Source organism: Mustelus asterias, chromosome 4 (assembly GCF_964213995.1).
Source record: "Mustelus asterias chromosome 4, sMusAst1.hap1.1, whole genome shotgun sequence".
Taxonomy (NCBI): Eukaryota; Metazoa; Chordata; class Chondrichthyes; order Carcharhiniformes; family Triakidae; genus Mustelus; species Mustelus asterias.
In genome coordinates this window covers 60834292-60849646 of record NC_135804.1, presented here as the reverse complement: position 1 = coordinate 60849646, position 15355 = coordinate 60834292, and the positions used below count along the sequence as shown (strand labels likewise).

Below are 15355 nucleotides of genomic sequence, written 5' to 3'. Positions count from 1 at the left end.
TATACTGATAGAGTGAGGTGTAATATTGTAGGAGGAGGCTTAGGAACAGGTGTAGTCCATTCAGCCCATCAAGCCTGCTCTGCCATTCAAACAGATTATGACTGGGCAGCTACCTCTTTGCCATTCAGTCTCACTAACCCCATATCCCTCGATGTGATTATTACCCAGAAATCTATCGGTCGCTGTTTTGAACATGGTCAGTGATTGAGCTTGCACAGCCCTCTGGGGTAGAGAATTCCTTGTGAGACTTAAGCACTGGCACTGGCTGATGGGCTGAATGGCCTGTTTCTGTGCTATCAACAATCTATAATGTAGGTTGGCCATTTGATGAGCATTCGGGTGGCAGCCAGTGTGAAATCAGTTCCAGGATAGCCTGCTAACTTGGGGATCAAATGGGATGCTGCCATTCCTCGAGCAGCCATCAGTGGCCCGAGTGGGTTTAAATGAGAAGTGCAGCAGAGAAGCAAAGGGTTAACCTTCTACTGTGTTTACTTTGACAGACAAGCTGTGGTACTGTCGCCTGTCACCTAATCATAAGGTGCTTCACTATGGAGATGTGGAGGAAGGAGGTGACAATCCGGCCATCGAATGTCTGCAGGAGAAGAGTACGTATTGCTCCTGGACTATTCTGGAAACAAATTCCGCCTCTGGCTCACCATAAAAACGAATTGTGAAAACGTTTATTTTAGTTGAGATGAACGCGGAACTTGCTACATCACAGAATGGTTGCAGCAAATAGCATGGATTGCTTTAAGGAGAGGATGATCAGCTAATGAGGAAGAATAATAATAAGAGGATCTGTGAGATGAGGTAGGCGTAGCAAAAGGCTTGTGTGGAGCATTAACTCAGACACAGACCAGTAGATGGTGACAATCTAAAGCAACGGTCACTGTGTTCCAGAGTAATTCATTGGCTCCTACTCTGAGGTACTTTGATCAGATCTTTTATTCATTGCCAATTGGAATAGAATAGAATCCCTACAATGCAGAAGGGGGCCATTCGGCCCATCGAGTCTGCACCGACCACAATCCCACCCACGCCCTATTCCCGTAACCCCACATACTTACCCCGCTAATCCCTCTGACACTAGGGTCAATTTAGCATGGCCAATCAACCTAACCCGCACATATGCATTGTCTCCACTCTCTGTCCTAACCAATTCCACACCCATATCGTAGTGCTGACATCATAGGTATGCGATACATTGATGACATCACAGGTAGGTGGGACAGTGGTGACATCATAGGCAAGCAACAAGTTGGTGACCAGGAGAATCTATAATAGGGGACAAAGAAATGGCCGTGCAACTGAATACATACTTTGGTTCTGTCTTCACAAAAGAAGACACAAATCAAATGCCAGAAATATTGGAGAATGCAAGATTTAGTGAGAGGGAACTGAGGGAGATCAGTATTAGTTGAGAAATGGTGCTGGGAAAATTGATGGCATTGACGGCGGATAAAAAACCCAGGGCCTGATAATCTACATCCCAGGCACTTAAGGAAGTGGCTCTAGAAATAGTGGATTCGTTGGTGGTCATCTTCCAAGATTCTATAGACTCTGGAACAGTCCCTGCAGATTGGAGGGTAGCAAATGTCACTCCAATATTCAAAAAGGGAGGTAGAGAGAAAACAGGGAATTATAGACCAGTAAGCTTAACATCGGTAGTGGGGAAAATTCTCGAATCCATTATCAAGGACTTTATAGCAGAGCATTTAGAAAACAGTGGCAGGATCAGACAGAGTCAGCATGGATTTATGAAGGGGAAATCATGCTTGACAAATCTGTTGGAATTCTTTGAAGATGTAACCCGTAGAGTTGACAAGGGGGAACCAATAGATGTGGTATATTTGGACTTTCAGAAAGCATTTGACAAAGTCCCGCACAAGAGATTATCGTGCAAGATTAAAGCGCATGGGATTGGGGGAAGTGTATTGGGATTGATAGAAAACTGGTTGGCAGAGAAGAAATAAAGAGTAGGAACTAATGGGTGCTTTTCAAATTGGCAGGCAGTAACAAGTGGGGTGCCACAGGGATCGGTGCTTGGACCCCAGCTATTCACAATATATATTAATGATTTGGATGAGGGAACAAAATGTAACATTTCAAAGTTTGCAGATGATACCAAGTTGGGTGGGAGGGTGAACTGTGACACAGATGCAGAGATCCTTTAGAATGATCTGGACAGGTTGGGTGAGTGGGCTAATCAATGGCAGATGCAATATAGTTTGGATAGATGTGCACTGTATCGCTCCATGATTCTCATTGTTTTCAGGCCAGCTTCCAGCTAGAGGCCTGTAACTTGGACACAGGTGGAACCAGCATCACTGAACATGCCTGAGACCTTGCTTAGATGTTGGGGTGCAATAGACTGAATGGGTAAATGCTAAAGGGCAGCACCAGCTAATTAAACACTTTGACTTGCCTCCCTTGCAGTTCCTGTGGCTGATATTAAGGCTCTGGTGACTGGAAAAGACTGTCCCCACATGAAGGAGAAGAGCACGCTGAAACAGAACCGGGTGAGTACAGGATGGCAGAGGCACAGGCATTGCAAATACTCGATGGGACACGATCCATCTCCCACCCATGGGAATTAACATGCTGACCGATAGGCCCCCTATGAGCCACCGTGAATCTGGTGAGCTGCATCAGAAAGCTCTATAGTGCCTCACAATGGGGTTGTAGTGTTGGCACTGTCAGGAAGGTCAGGTGGGCTCAGGATAAAAATCAAACCCTGGAGATAGCCTGGGGCCTGCTGTCCATCTAAACAATTAGGATCATTCATTGAGTAGTGAGCTGTCAGCGTGAGTTACCTGGGATCAGGTGACATTCTCCCTAAAAGTGCAACCTCAACCATAACTTGCATTTATATAGCCCCTTTAATGAATTAAAACAGCCCAAGGCACTTCACGGGAGATTTAGCAAGCAGAATTTGACAATATACCTCAGAAGGTGATACTAGCACAGGTTACCAAAAGTTTGGTCAAAGAAGTAGAAAAATGGGACAACCTAAAGGATAGAGAACCAGAGACCTTCCAAACCCACTAACATCTAGACAGACACATGCGAACATCATCACATTGAGGTTCCCCTCCAAGTCATTCACCATCCTCACTTGGAAATATGTTGCCGTTCCTTTATTGTTGCTGGGTCAAAGTCCTGGGATTCCCTCCCTAACAGGACTGTGGGTTCATGGCTCACCACCACCTTTTGAAGGGCAATTAGGGGAGGACAATAAATGTTGGCCTAGCCAGTGACACCCATAATGTTTGTTTAAATTGGGATAGAAAGACTTGCATTTATATAGCACCTTTTGTGACTTCAGGAAGTCTAAAACCACTTCATAGCCAATGAAGTACAATATATGTATTTAGTATAATATAGAAATGCAGCAGCCAATCTGTGGACAGCAAGATCCCACTAACAGTAATGTGATATTGAGGAAACTATCTATATTCAATGATACTGGTTGAAGGATAAGCATTGGCCAGGACACTGGGAATATCTCCCTTGGTCATCCTTGATCTAATCCGATCTTCTACGTCTACCTGAGAGGGCAGATGGGGTTTTGCTTTCATTTCTTATTGGACATACATCATCTCTGACAGTGCGACATTCCCACAATACTGCATTGGAGTGTCACAGTGCAGCATTCCCACAATACTGCATTGGGGTATCATCTGGGTTATGTAGCCAGGTCTCCGAAGTTGGACTTGAACCAGACCCTCCTGATTCAGGTGAAAAATGGCGGGAGGGGGGAGGCATTGGGGCATTTCTCTTTAAATGGTGCCATTGGATCTTTCCTGATCACACAAAGACTTTACATTGCAGACCCATACGCAACAATCTGGATTCCTTGTCTTGCACTCTTTACAGTTGTATCAGCCCAGTGACTGTGAATATACATGGGCCTGTATCTATGGAGTGCTAGGGCGGGAACAGGGATATGCATCATGGCTGGAGTCCTGATGTTTGTGTTACTGCCCGATTTAATAACTAACGGCTCCGCACCAGAAGGCAGAGACACTAGACTTAGATTGTGAAAAAAGAAACAGATTTCTCACATGTGAGAAATTAACCCAGAAGCTCTGTCAGAAACTGAATGTGGGCCTTTATCAGTTCATTCCCAGCCTAACCTGCAGACCCTGAGCTAACCCTAACCCTATAGGATGAGAAAGAGAGCCCCATTTGTTGATCACCTTCCAGTGGAGGGAGGGAGCTGCTGTGTACTTGCAACATTTACGTCTTCATTGCAGATTTTCCCCCTTTTGTCCCTCCCTCACTGTTTTTTGATAAACATTCCTTTGTCAACTCGTTTACATCAGCCTCTGTCATCTTGCTCCCTGGTCCATTTGCCACCTTGCTTCTGACTTAATTCACCAAGAGCGATTTCACACGGGTTGGATATTTGGCTTAGGAATTGCTGATGGTAACAGATCATTGGCCATTACGTTCTACCATCCTATTAGTCACATGATACGACAATATGGAATCCATTGACTTGATGTTTTGATCGATGAGTCCACAACCAATTCGAACAAGAGGTGAGGAAAAGCTCAGTGATGACAAGCTTTGGGAACTGTAGATTTAAGTCACCACTTAACCATATTCCTGTCTCAAACTACTTCCCTACTACATTCTAAATTGCAGTTTTCTGAAAGAATTCTACGTAATATACACACGGTGGCACAATGGTTAGCACTGCTGCCTCAAGGCGTCAGGGACCCAGGTTCAATTCCTGGCTTGAATCACTGTCTGTGTGGAGTCTGCACGTTCTCCCTGTGTCTGTGTGGGTTTCCTCTGGGTGCTCCAGTTTCCTCCCACAGTCTGAAAGATGTGCTGGTTACATGCATTTGCCATGCTAAATTCTCCTCGGTGTACCCGAACAGGCGCCGGAGTGTGGTGACTAGGGAATTTTCATTGCAGTGTTAACGTAAGCCTACTTGTGACACGAATAAATACATTTTAAATTTGAATCAATACTAACCATCACCATCTTCCCAGGGACTTTGTCCCATAGATTAACCACTCACTGGTTGAAATATTGTTCCCACAAATTTGTTTTATATTTACCCCCTTCGAGCTCAGGTCGTGTCCTCTGGGCCTCCTATTCAGCATTATCTTGTATCTTTAGAATCCGAAAACTAGCATTTGTACCACCTCTCCACCTCCTCTTTTCTAATGAGAACATGCTCAATTTATATAATCGCTTCACATGAGTCGATCCCCTCAATCAATCTTTTGGCTCTCTTCCATATCTTTTTGGTGACTGCAACATCCGTTGTGGACTGTGGCAACTGAAGACTGTACATAGTATTCTGCAACCTCTGGCCAATAACCTCTAAACCGCTGACCACTGCCCTCTATCTTGGTGATGGTCTAGCCCTCCAGTCAACCCTAGTCTCCATTGCAAACAGGAATCTACCTGTTGCAATGCTGACAGACTGCTGCAGATTTCTGCCATGTATTCTGTACCTATATTCCCTTGCCCTTTTTTCTCGTTCTTCCCCTTTTTTTGATATTGAAACTAACAAACTCTCTTCTGTTCCTAGGAGGTGCTGGATCTGGCCTTCTCCGTCCTGTATGACGCAGAGGACTACTCGCTGAACTTTATTGCACCAACCAAATATGATGTAAGTGGCAGTCGATGGTCCCCTGTGACGAGGAAGTTGGGGGGTGGCGAAAATGCCACCACCAATTTTACCTCTTCTCCCACCCATTCCCCCCTCCGCCCACACCTTCATCTGTCACAGTTTACCCTCTGATTTCAGCTTCTCTGCCGTTTGGCCATTCACACCTTTTATTCTCTCTATGGACTGCCGTTAGCAGCCTTTCCCCTTAATTTTGTGGCTATGACTCATCTTTCATTCCCTCATCCTACAGTATAAATATCTCCCACTCCCTATGCCTTTTAGCTTTGACAAAGGGTCATCTGGACTCAAAATGTCAGCTCTTTTCTCTCCTTACAGATGCTGCCAGACCTGCTGAGATTTTCCCTTTAGGTTTCGGATTCCAGCATCTGCAGTAATTTGCTTTTATTAGAAGGTTCCAAAGATTTGAGTGAAACATTTTCTCCTCATCTTAGTCCTAAATGATCAGTCCCTTATCCTGAGACTCTGCCCCCGACAAATGGAAACAATCTTTCAGTGTCTATGCTGTCAAACCCCTTTGGCAGTTTGTATGTTTCAGTGAGACTGCCACTCACTCTTAAACTCCAGAGAATATAAACCCAGTTTACTTAGCTTTGTAGGACGTAGAACCCAGGGGTTCACATGTACAAACCCTTGATAGTGGTAGGATAAAGCTGTTAAAAAGCATTCGGTGTCCTGGGCTTTGCAAATCGCGATATAGTATACAGAAGCAAAGGTTATGCTAAACCTTTAGAAAATACTGGTTAGGTCCCAGACAGACTATATGAAAATTAGAAAGGATGTCAAGGCCCTCGAAAGGGTGTAGATGAGGTTTGCTAGAGCACTGCAGAGATAAGAGATTTCAGTGGCATGGAGAAGCTGGGATTGTTTTCCTAAGAGCAGCAAAGACTAAGAGGAGATTTAGTAGAGGTGTTCCACCTGATCTGGAGTTTGATCGAGTGTATGAAAGAAAAGAAATGACCTCGGAAATGACCTTTCACCACTAATGAAAGTCTTTCAAAGTGTAGTGACTGTTGTAATGTCGAAAGCATTATAATGTTGTGATGAGGATAAACTGTTTACACTGGATGGAGGATTGATACAGTAAGAAGTCTCACAACACCAGGTTAAAGTCCAGCAGGTTTATTTGGTAGCACAAGCCACTAGCTTTCGGAGCATACAAGCACGCTTGTGCTACCAAATAAACCTGCTGGACTTTAATCTGGTGTTGTGAGACTTCTTACTGTGTTTAACCAAGTCCAACGCCGGCATCTCCACATCATGGAGGATTGAAAACCAGAGCGCTCAGATTTAAGTTCATCGGCAAATGGACCAGGGGAGTGGCAGTATAAGGAGAATGGGCGGCACAGTGGTTAGCACTGCTGCCTCACAGCGCCAGGAACCTGGGTTCGATTCCTGGTTTGGATGACTGTCTGTGTGGAGTTTGCACATTCTCCCCGTGTCTGCGTGGGTTTCCTCCAGGTTCTCCGGTTTCTTCCCACAGTTCAAAGATGTGCAGGTTAGGTTGATTGACCATGCTAAATTGCCGCTTAATGTCAGGGCGACAAACAGGATAAATACACGGGGTTATGGGAATGGGGCCTGGGTGGGATTGTTGTCGGTGCAGGCACGATGGGCCGAATAGCCTCCTCCTGCACTGTAGGGATTCTATGATTCTATGAGAATGCTTTCTTTTCTGCATAGTGAATTTTTGTGATCTGGAATGTGCTGCCTGAAAGGATGGAAGCAGATTCAGTAGTAATTTTCAAACACAAATTGGATAAATAATTGCAGGGAAACAATCTATAGTGTTTTCAGGGGAATGAGGGTGATTGAATGATTCCTTCAAGTACCCAGCACCAGCATGTGGAGCCAATTGGTCTCCTGTACTATATGATTTGATGAAGTCCTCACCATTTAGTTAGTTAGTTGGTCAACATGTTAAGCCTTATTCAGTTCTGAAATGACCTGTGTTTTATTTATCTCACTCTCTCTTTGCTGCAGTTTTGTCTCTGGACTGATGGCCTAAATGTCCTGCTGGGCAAGGAGCTGAACAGTGAGCAGACCAAAAGTGAGCTGGAGATCCTGCTCTCCATGGAGGTCAAACTGCGGCTCCTGGACCTGGAGAACATCCCCATCCCGGATGCTGCTCCCCCGGTCCCCAACGCTCCCAGTAACTACAACTTCTGCTATGATTTCAGCCACACTGAGCACTGAATGGATCAAGAAGCAATCACGTTGAAATATGCCAGCACTTCCTCTGGGCTTGGGGAGGGGTGGGGAGGGGACATTGTGGGTTTTATACAGTGCATGTACAAAATAGGTTTTTTACACAGGCAGCGACTCAAGTACTTTTCATGTGCAATATTCTAAAAGAAAAAATGGTACTCATGAGAGGATGCTGTGGTGCACACGAGCTGGTAACAGCCAAGCAGATAATAAATAGCCTTTGATGCACTGGGGAATTTTGGATAGACAAGGTGTGGGGTTGGTGGGGGGTGGGGGTTAACTCACAAGAATTGATCGATCCCCAAGGGAGGGGGAAACCAGTATTCCCATCGGATTGAATCAGAAAATGGCGGAAACATTCGAGAGGTTCAGGCAGTATTTGTGAAGAGAGGGAGTTAGGAGTGACTAGTTGGGCCAGTGACCTTTTGCAGGGCTGGTGACCTTTTGTCCACCAAAGGTCATTCACCTGCAGCATTAACCCTCTTTTCTCTCTCCACAAGTGTTCCAAGGGGGTGTGATGCTCAGATCGTTTGCAGCAGCCAGCCTTTAATTCTGGCCCAGGGCGAGAGTGGGTTTTGGCAGATTACACTCACACCCTGATTAGTCTTTGACCATTTATAGACAGCCCTCCTCCACCTCCACACCCATCCCAACTGTGCACCTTCCACCCATTCAGTCATAGCCATGAACAGCCAACACTTCCAGAACCTGATGTGGGTACAGGCCGCTCTGCCAGCTGCTGACAGAACTGGCATTGACTGTTGTTCATCTCTCAGCCTCCATCCGCACAATGTGTAAAGGAGCCATCTTTATTGCCAAAACAAGTGAAAGCACCCCCTTTTTAATTTGCCTACCTGCTGGCATTGTGATGCCCTGAGTTTTACCTCGAGTAAGGGGAGCGGCAGATAGAACTGTGCCAATGAGGCATCCTGGGCGGGGTGGGGCCTTCCTGGAACTGGCAGCTCAGGCCTCTATCAAGGTCACCTGCCAGTATCCACAGGCATTGACCAACGGTACTCGCTGTGGGGTAGAATTTCCTGCATGCTACATAACTGGGAAGTTCTGCATGTTTATCAATTGATTTTTACACTTAAATTTCATTAGCCTGTGGCACAATGAGCCGCATAAGCATTCGGGGATAAACCTGCCTTCCCCGCGGTGAAATGAGGCTGGGGAGTTGGGAGGGTGGAGGGGGGGGTTCTATTCCAATGGGCTGTCGGTGGCTGTATATGATCTCAAACCCAAGTCAGCATTGGAGGAATACAATAGTTAATCTATTTGCTCGCTATTTTGACATTATTTACTTGGTTTTGTGCTGAATTAGATTCGATGACAGATTGTGAACTAATCTTCATCTTTCCCCTTTTAGATAATGCCTGGGGTAGCAGCAAGTAGTGCAGGCCAGAAGGGTTGGTGCTGACTTAATTGATCTCGACGGGGGCCAGCATTTGGGCCACTACATGCATACATAGAAAGATACAAGTTAGCAACAGAGTAGGCCCCTCGAGCCTGCTCCACCATTCAATAAGATCGTGACTGATCTGATAATAACCTCAACCTCACATTCCTGCCTCCCCCCCCCCCCCCCCCCCCCGATAACCTTTCACCCCCCTCCCCACCCTTTGCTTATTAAGAATCTATTTATCTCTGCCTTAAAAGTATGATTGGCCTCAACCAACCCTAACGAATGGGTAGGCTGGCAGGGAAGGGAGACAAAGCTAGGCCAGGGGTTCCTGACTCTTCTAAAGATGGGAGGTGTGCATATGAGGTACTTCTAGGAGAAAGCAAAACTTTACGACACTGTGAACACACAAGTGGTTTAAGAGGCAAATCTACCACCAACTTCTAATGGGAAATTAGGGATGGTCAATAAATGCCAGGCTTGTCAGCGACATCCATATCCGAATAACAAAAAATACAATTGAGTTCAAATGTGATGCTCTCCAAAAAAAATCCAAAACCATAATCCCATTATCAGTCAACAAGAGTGAGGGGGAGGGAGAAAATCAGAAAGGAAAAGTATTCTTTGAGTGTGCTGAGGGGAACAGAACAACGAGCAAACATGTAGGAAAATATTCCCTTTTTGATTAGTTTTCATCTGCATCAAATATTGGTTGCAGTGCACAGTGTGTTACACACTTATGATATTGCCAATTCTCTAACACTTTTCAGAAATTTATCTTGTGATTTTTTTCACTCAGCATTATGACAATGGTGTGTTGAGGGTGGGATAAATAGCCTGTACCCATGTGTTAACTGATCTGGCATTGGTACGTGAGATCAGTTGCAGTGATGCCAGGGAGGGCTTTGACCATGGCGACTAGTCACCTCAGTTACACCACTTGGGCCGAGGCTGAAGATTTACACTCGTTATTTCTGCAAACTCTGGTAATTAATGGACCAAGATGATTATTCGGCTGTCCAGGACAGTAAGGCCCTGTGTTGGTGCTCAATTTCCTGGGTCTTGTCACGGTGGCACAGCGGTTAGTGCTGTTGCCTCATAATGCCAGGGACCCGGGTTCAATTCCAGCCTTGAGTCACTGTCTGTGTAGAGTTTGCATGTTCTCCCCATGTCTGCCTGGGTTTCCTCCGGGTGCTCTGGTTTCTTCCCACAGACCAAAGATGTGCGGGTCAGGTTGATTGGCCAAGCTAAATTGCCCCTTAGTGTCAGGGGGATTAGCAGGGTAAATACGTGGGGGTTAAGGGGATAGGGCCTGGGTGGGATTGCGGTCGATGCAGACTAGATGGGCCGAATGGCCGCCTCCTGAACTGCAGGGATTCTATGAACTTCTATGAACTATAAATGAGTTTGTAGCCACTGGGCTATGGAAAGGAATGGGGATGGAGTTTAAGCTCTTGAATTGATGTGATCTCTGCTGGGAAGTAGATTGGTGTGTTTGTGTTTGTGTGTGTGTTTGGATATTGGGTGAAAACAAGACTGTGATCATCTCTGATGCCCTTCACAGGTGAATAGCTAACTGAAGGGCAACTTGGATGAAATAGCGAGCTGAAATAAGTGGTGCCTCAAATTGGAGAGGTAAGGGGCTGGAGTTAGGCGAGTGCGAGTCATTTTGCTCACGATACTGAAATGGAGATTTGTGAGATGCCTCCATGGAGAAAGAATACTGCAATTTTTAAACCAAGCAGTGAAGCTTCCTTTTTGCTGTGGTTCGCAATTGTTGTCTATGTGTGATGGCAAACATTCAAAGACATAGCGAAGCAATGAAGTTCAGCTTCCATTGCTAGTGTGATAGCAGTAGAGGGGGCACAGAGATTCACCAGGATGTTGCCTGGGATGGAGCATTTGAGCTATAAAGAGAGACTGGGCAGGCTTGGATTGTTTTCTTCAGAGCAGAGAAGGCTGAGGGGGGACATGATTGAGGTTTGTAAGATTACGAGGGGTATGGACAGGGTGAGTAAGGAGCAGCTGTTCCCCTTGGTTGAGGTGTCAATCACGAGGAGGCATAATTTTAGGGGAAGGAGCAGGAGATTCAGAAGTGATTTGAGAAAAAGGTTTTTCACTCAGAGGGTGGTGGGAATCTGGAATGCACTGCCTGGGAAGGCAGTGGATGATGTGGCGATGCCGGCGTTGGACTGGGGTAAACACAGTAAGAAGTCTCACAACACCAGGTTAAAGTCCAACATGTTTAATTGGTAGCAAAAGCCACTAGCTTTCGGAGCACTGCTCCTTCGTCAGGTGAGTAGGAGTTCTGTTCACAAACAGGGCATATAAAGACACAAACTCAATTTACAAAATAATGGTTGGAATGCGAGTCTTTACAGGTAATCAAGTCTTAAAGGTACAGACAATGTGAGTGGAGAGAGCGTTAAGCTCAGGTTAAAGAGATGTGTATTGTCTCCAGACAGGACAGTTAGTGAGAATTTGCAAGCCCAGGCAAGTCGTGGAGGTTACAGACAGTGTGACATGAACCCAAGATCGTACCTTTGAGACTTGATTACCTGTAAAGACTCGCATTCCAATCGTTATTTTGTAAATTGAGTTTGTGTCTTTATATGCCCTGTTTGTGAACAGAACTCCCACTCACCTGACGAAGGAGCAGCGCTCCGAAAGCTAGTGGCTTTTGCTACCAAATAAACCTGTTGGACTTTAACCTGGTGTTGTGAGACTTCTTACAAGGCAGTGGATGCCAGAAATCTTACAACCTTTAAAAAGTATTTGGATGAGCACCTGAAATATCATAACATTCAAGGATATGGGACAAATGCTGGAAAATGGGACTCGTGTGCCTTTAGTGATGGTTTTTGTTGGTGCAGACTTGATGAGCCAAAGGGCCTTTTCTGCGCTATATGACTCTGACTCACAGGGACATAGTGACCCTTTCAGCTGCTCAATCCTGGCCACCAACCCACCCCCCCCTCCCCCAATTCACTTGGAGCACATCCAATCTGTACCTTTAACTGCAGTTACCCACGTTTTCTTCATATCCTGTGATACCCTTTATCTTTTGGGGTGGTGGGAACAACTTCACATTTCCCCTACCCTGTGCAAAGAATTGTTTCCTGCCTTTAATCTTAACATTATGTTTCTCTTGTTCTTCAGAAGAACGAGGTTCCCTGTTTCCTACTCTATCAAATCCTTTTAACATTTTAAACACTCGGTCAGATTACTTGTCAACCTTTGATATTAAAGGCAACACAAGCCAAGTTTATGCAACCAATATGTGTAAATTAACCCTCTAAACCTAGCTTCATTCTGGTGGAGCTGCACTGTGCACTACCTGGAGGAATCGTGCCTGACTTTATCCAATATAATGGGAAGGATCAAGTGTGGAACTGTGGGGGATGTTTTGTGTGTACTGAACATTGCACAGAGCTCATGTTGGGTGACAGGGTTACTTTAAGAGTGCATGATGATGTACAGAGAAAGACTTGCATTGAGATTGGATTTTTCATGATCACTGGGCTTCTCAAAGTGGTTACAACCAAAGGAGCACTTTTGAAGTATAGTCACTGTTGTAATGTAGGAAACGCAGCACCTGATCTGTGCAGAGCAAGATCCCACAAGCAACAACGTGATAAATGCAATCATCTTGTTTTCAGTGATGTTGGTTGACCAATGAATATTGACCAGGACAGCAGGGAGAAGCTCCCTGCTCTTCTTCGAAAAAGCACTATTTACATCCACCTTAGAGGACCGAGGGAACAACGGCACTCCCTCAGTTCTGCACTGGAGAGTTAGTCTGCATTATGCACTCTGGAGGGGGATTTTGCACCCACTCACTTCCCACTTCTTTTGGTTAGCCAAACAAACTAAATCAATAAACTGTGGGATAAATTGAAATGCAGTTCCTGAAATCCTGCATCAAAGTAAACAGAATGGCGAAGGACTCCTGGTCGGTGTGTGTGTGTGTTTGTGCATGCATGTATGTGTGTTTAAGCAGGGAGATTGCAGCCCTATGAAACGAAATAGCCAACGCTGCTAGCTATGCTGCTGGAGGGAGAAGGGCCGATAGGGCGTGTGTGCAAACCTGCAACCCCTGGAGCTGAGAGTCAGGGCTGATGAAATGCAGGTGAAAGCGGAATAAGGAACTTTCAGAAACTTATTGCGGTGCCTAAACAGATGAGCATCTCAATGCATGTCTGCAAAAGAGACGCAGTCTCCTAGTGGCAAGAGGCTGTTCCTGTAGCTGATCCTCCCCCTCTATGAATTGTAACTGCTAACAGTTACGGGATGTTTCTGACAGTGTGTATAGCCACTGACATACATACACTGGATCACACTGCAGAAGTCGGTACTGGTTAATTTATTTACAATGACACTACTACTTTGGGTTTTTTTGTACATATTTGTATTAAAAAAAACTTAACATGTTTTGTAAGAAAATGGTCTTCTTTCTGCTGTGAAGTGAGCAGCTTTCAACAACTCTCGCACTCCATTAACCATCCAACCTGAGTACTGATTCACAATAAAATATCCCTCTGCTACCGAGCTGCCTTTGTACAGATTGCACTCACTGTCATCATAAGCCTCCCGCAGTGATTGATGTTATGGTTGTGAGTGGGATGAAGCTGGTGCCAACTTGGTATAATTACAGATGGTTAAACCCCCCTCCTCACTGGCTCATTTGGCAAACCCTTCACCTCAGGGTGAGGAATCCCCCACACAAAAATTGTAACAATTTTGCTTTCAAGTGTACTCCTTGCTCTCAATTACAATTTAACATCAAAAGTTCTAATTTGGAATGAATTTGACATCAAATTTGATAGTGTGCTCAAAGCTATCCAGCTCATTAAACAACCTGTATCGAAAAATACAAGGAAATGAATTACTTAATATCTGAATTTATTCCGTTTTTTATTTAGTCCAGAAATATAATTCTGCTCTACAGTACATGCTTGTGGACAACACATGATTCCTATTCGTTCTTAATTCATTTTAGTCTCAGGGCCTATACTTTCCACAGCTGCCCCACCCTCTCCACATTTCAGGGTGTAAACACTCTCTCTTTCTCCCCAGCCTCAGGGTCTGAACACTCTCCTATACCCCTCTCCAGTCGTGATCCTCTCCCTCTCCAGTCTTGGACTCTCTCCACTCTCCCCCTTTCCTCCTCCAGTCTCCAAACCCTCCCTCTCCCTCCAGTTTCCAAACCATCCTCTCTTTCTTCAGTCTCCAAACTCTCCCAGCCTCACCTCACACCCCCACCCATCGCCTTTAGTCTCCCAGCTTGGGCCCCATTGATGCCACCAAGTTTCAGGACCTTGCCAATGCCAGGGGGTTCCAAAGTCTCAACCCCTCACCTCCCCTCCCATATTCCCTGGACCGCTCTCAACCTCCTGGCCTCCACACACACAGCCCACACACCCACGCCAACCCTAAACCTCCCCAGTACTCACCACGCTCCGATTGTCCTTGTTGCTCCAAACTGTAGTTGGGCTGTCCAGAAAACGTTCCTTCCAGTTTCCAACTGGCCCCATAAAGACATGCTGGGGGTCTCATGACTTCAATAGGAAGAAAGACATGCATTTATATAACATTTTTCACAACCTCAGAACAACCAATAGTACTGAACAGCCTATGAAGAACCTTTTGAAGTGTAGCCACTGCTGTAATGTAGAAAACATGGCATCTAGTTTGCACACAGGAACTTTCACAATTAAGAATGTAATAATGAGATAGGTTGGTTAAGAGATAAATATTGACCAGATTGCCAGAAAGAACTGTTCCATTTATGAAAATAGGTGAATAATAGTGCACACAGCAATAAGAGGACATAAAGATGTCACTAGCACTTGTGTTCACTTCAATTCTCAGAGGGGGGGTCTCAAGGGAGACTCAGGGGCCCACGCCTCACCTCCACAAACCCCCCCCCAGACCTTGCAGCACGAGATGAAAATGTCACTCTGATCAAATAAAGCATATTTTTGTAATGGGGGCCTCCTCAAACTGATTGGGCTTCTTCCTCAAAAGGAAAGAAAGCAAAGTATTTAGGACGAGATCATGGGGAAGAAAACATGAGAGAGTGGAGCAGGAGGTC

The 15355-nt window shown here is 45.3% G+C and overlaps 2 protein-coding genes across 4 annotated transcripts in view; one reads left to right on the top strand and one right to left on the bottom strand.

Annotated features, from left to right (window-relative positions):
- Positions 1 to 8088, top strand: part of elmo3 (engulfment and cell motility 3) — a 119189-nt gene extending 111101 nt beyond the window's left edge. For 2 of the 3 annotated variants that reach the window (XM_078211136.1, XM_078211137.1), the window contains exons 18-21: positions 501 to 605; positions 2437 to 2519; positions 5553 to 5633; positions 7635 to 8086. In XM_078211136.1, the coding sequence (XP_078067262.1) occupies positions 501 to 605; positions 2437 to 2519; positions 5553 to 5633; positions 7635 to 7847 (482 nt within the window). In that variant the 3' untranslated portion in view covers positions 7848 to 8086. Of the gene's footprint in view, positions 1 to 500; positions 606 to 2436; positions 2520 to 5552; positions 5634 to 7634 lie in introns of all 3 variants that reach the window. The other variant, XM_078211135.1, reaches the window with a different exon arrangement.
- fbxl9 (F-box and leucine rich repeat protein) overlaps positions 7986 to 15355 on the bottom strand; it is a 44738-nt gene continuing 37368 nt past the window's right edge. The window contains exons 9-10 of the mRNA XM_078212017.1: positions 14715 to 14819; positions 7986 to 7999 (exon numbers count right to left, since the gene is read on the bottom strand). Coding sequence (XP_078068143.1) covers positions 7986 to 7999; positions 14715 to 14819 — 119 coding nt within the window. The remainder of the gene's footprint in view (positions 8000 to 14714; positions 14820 to 15355) is intronic.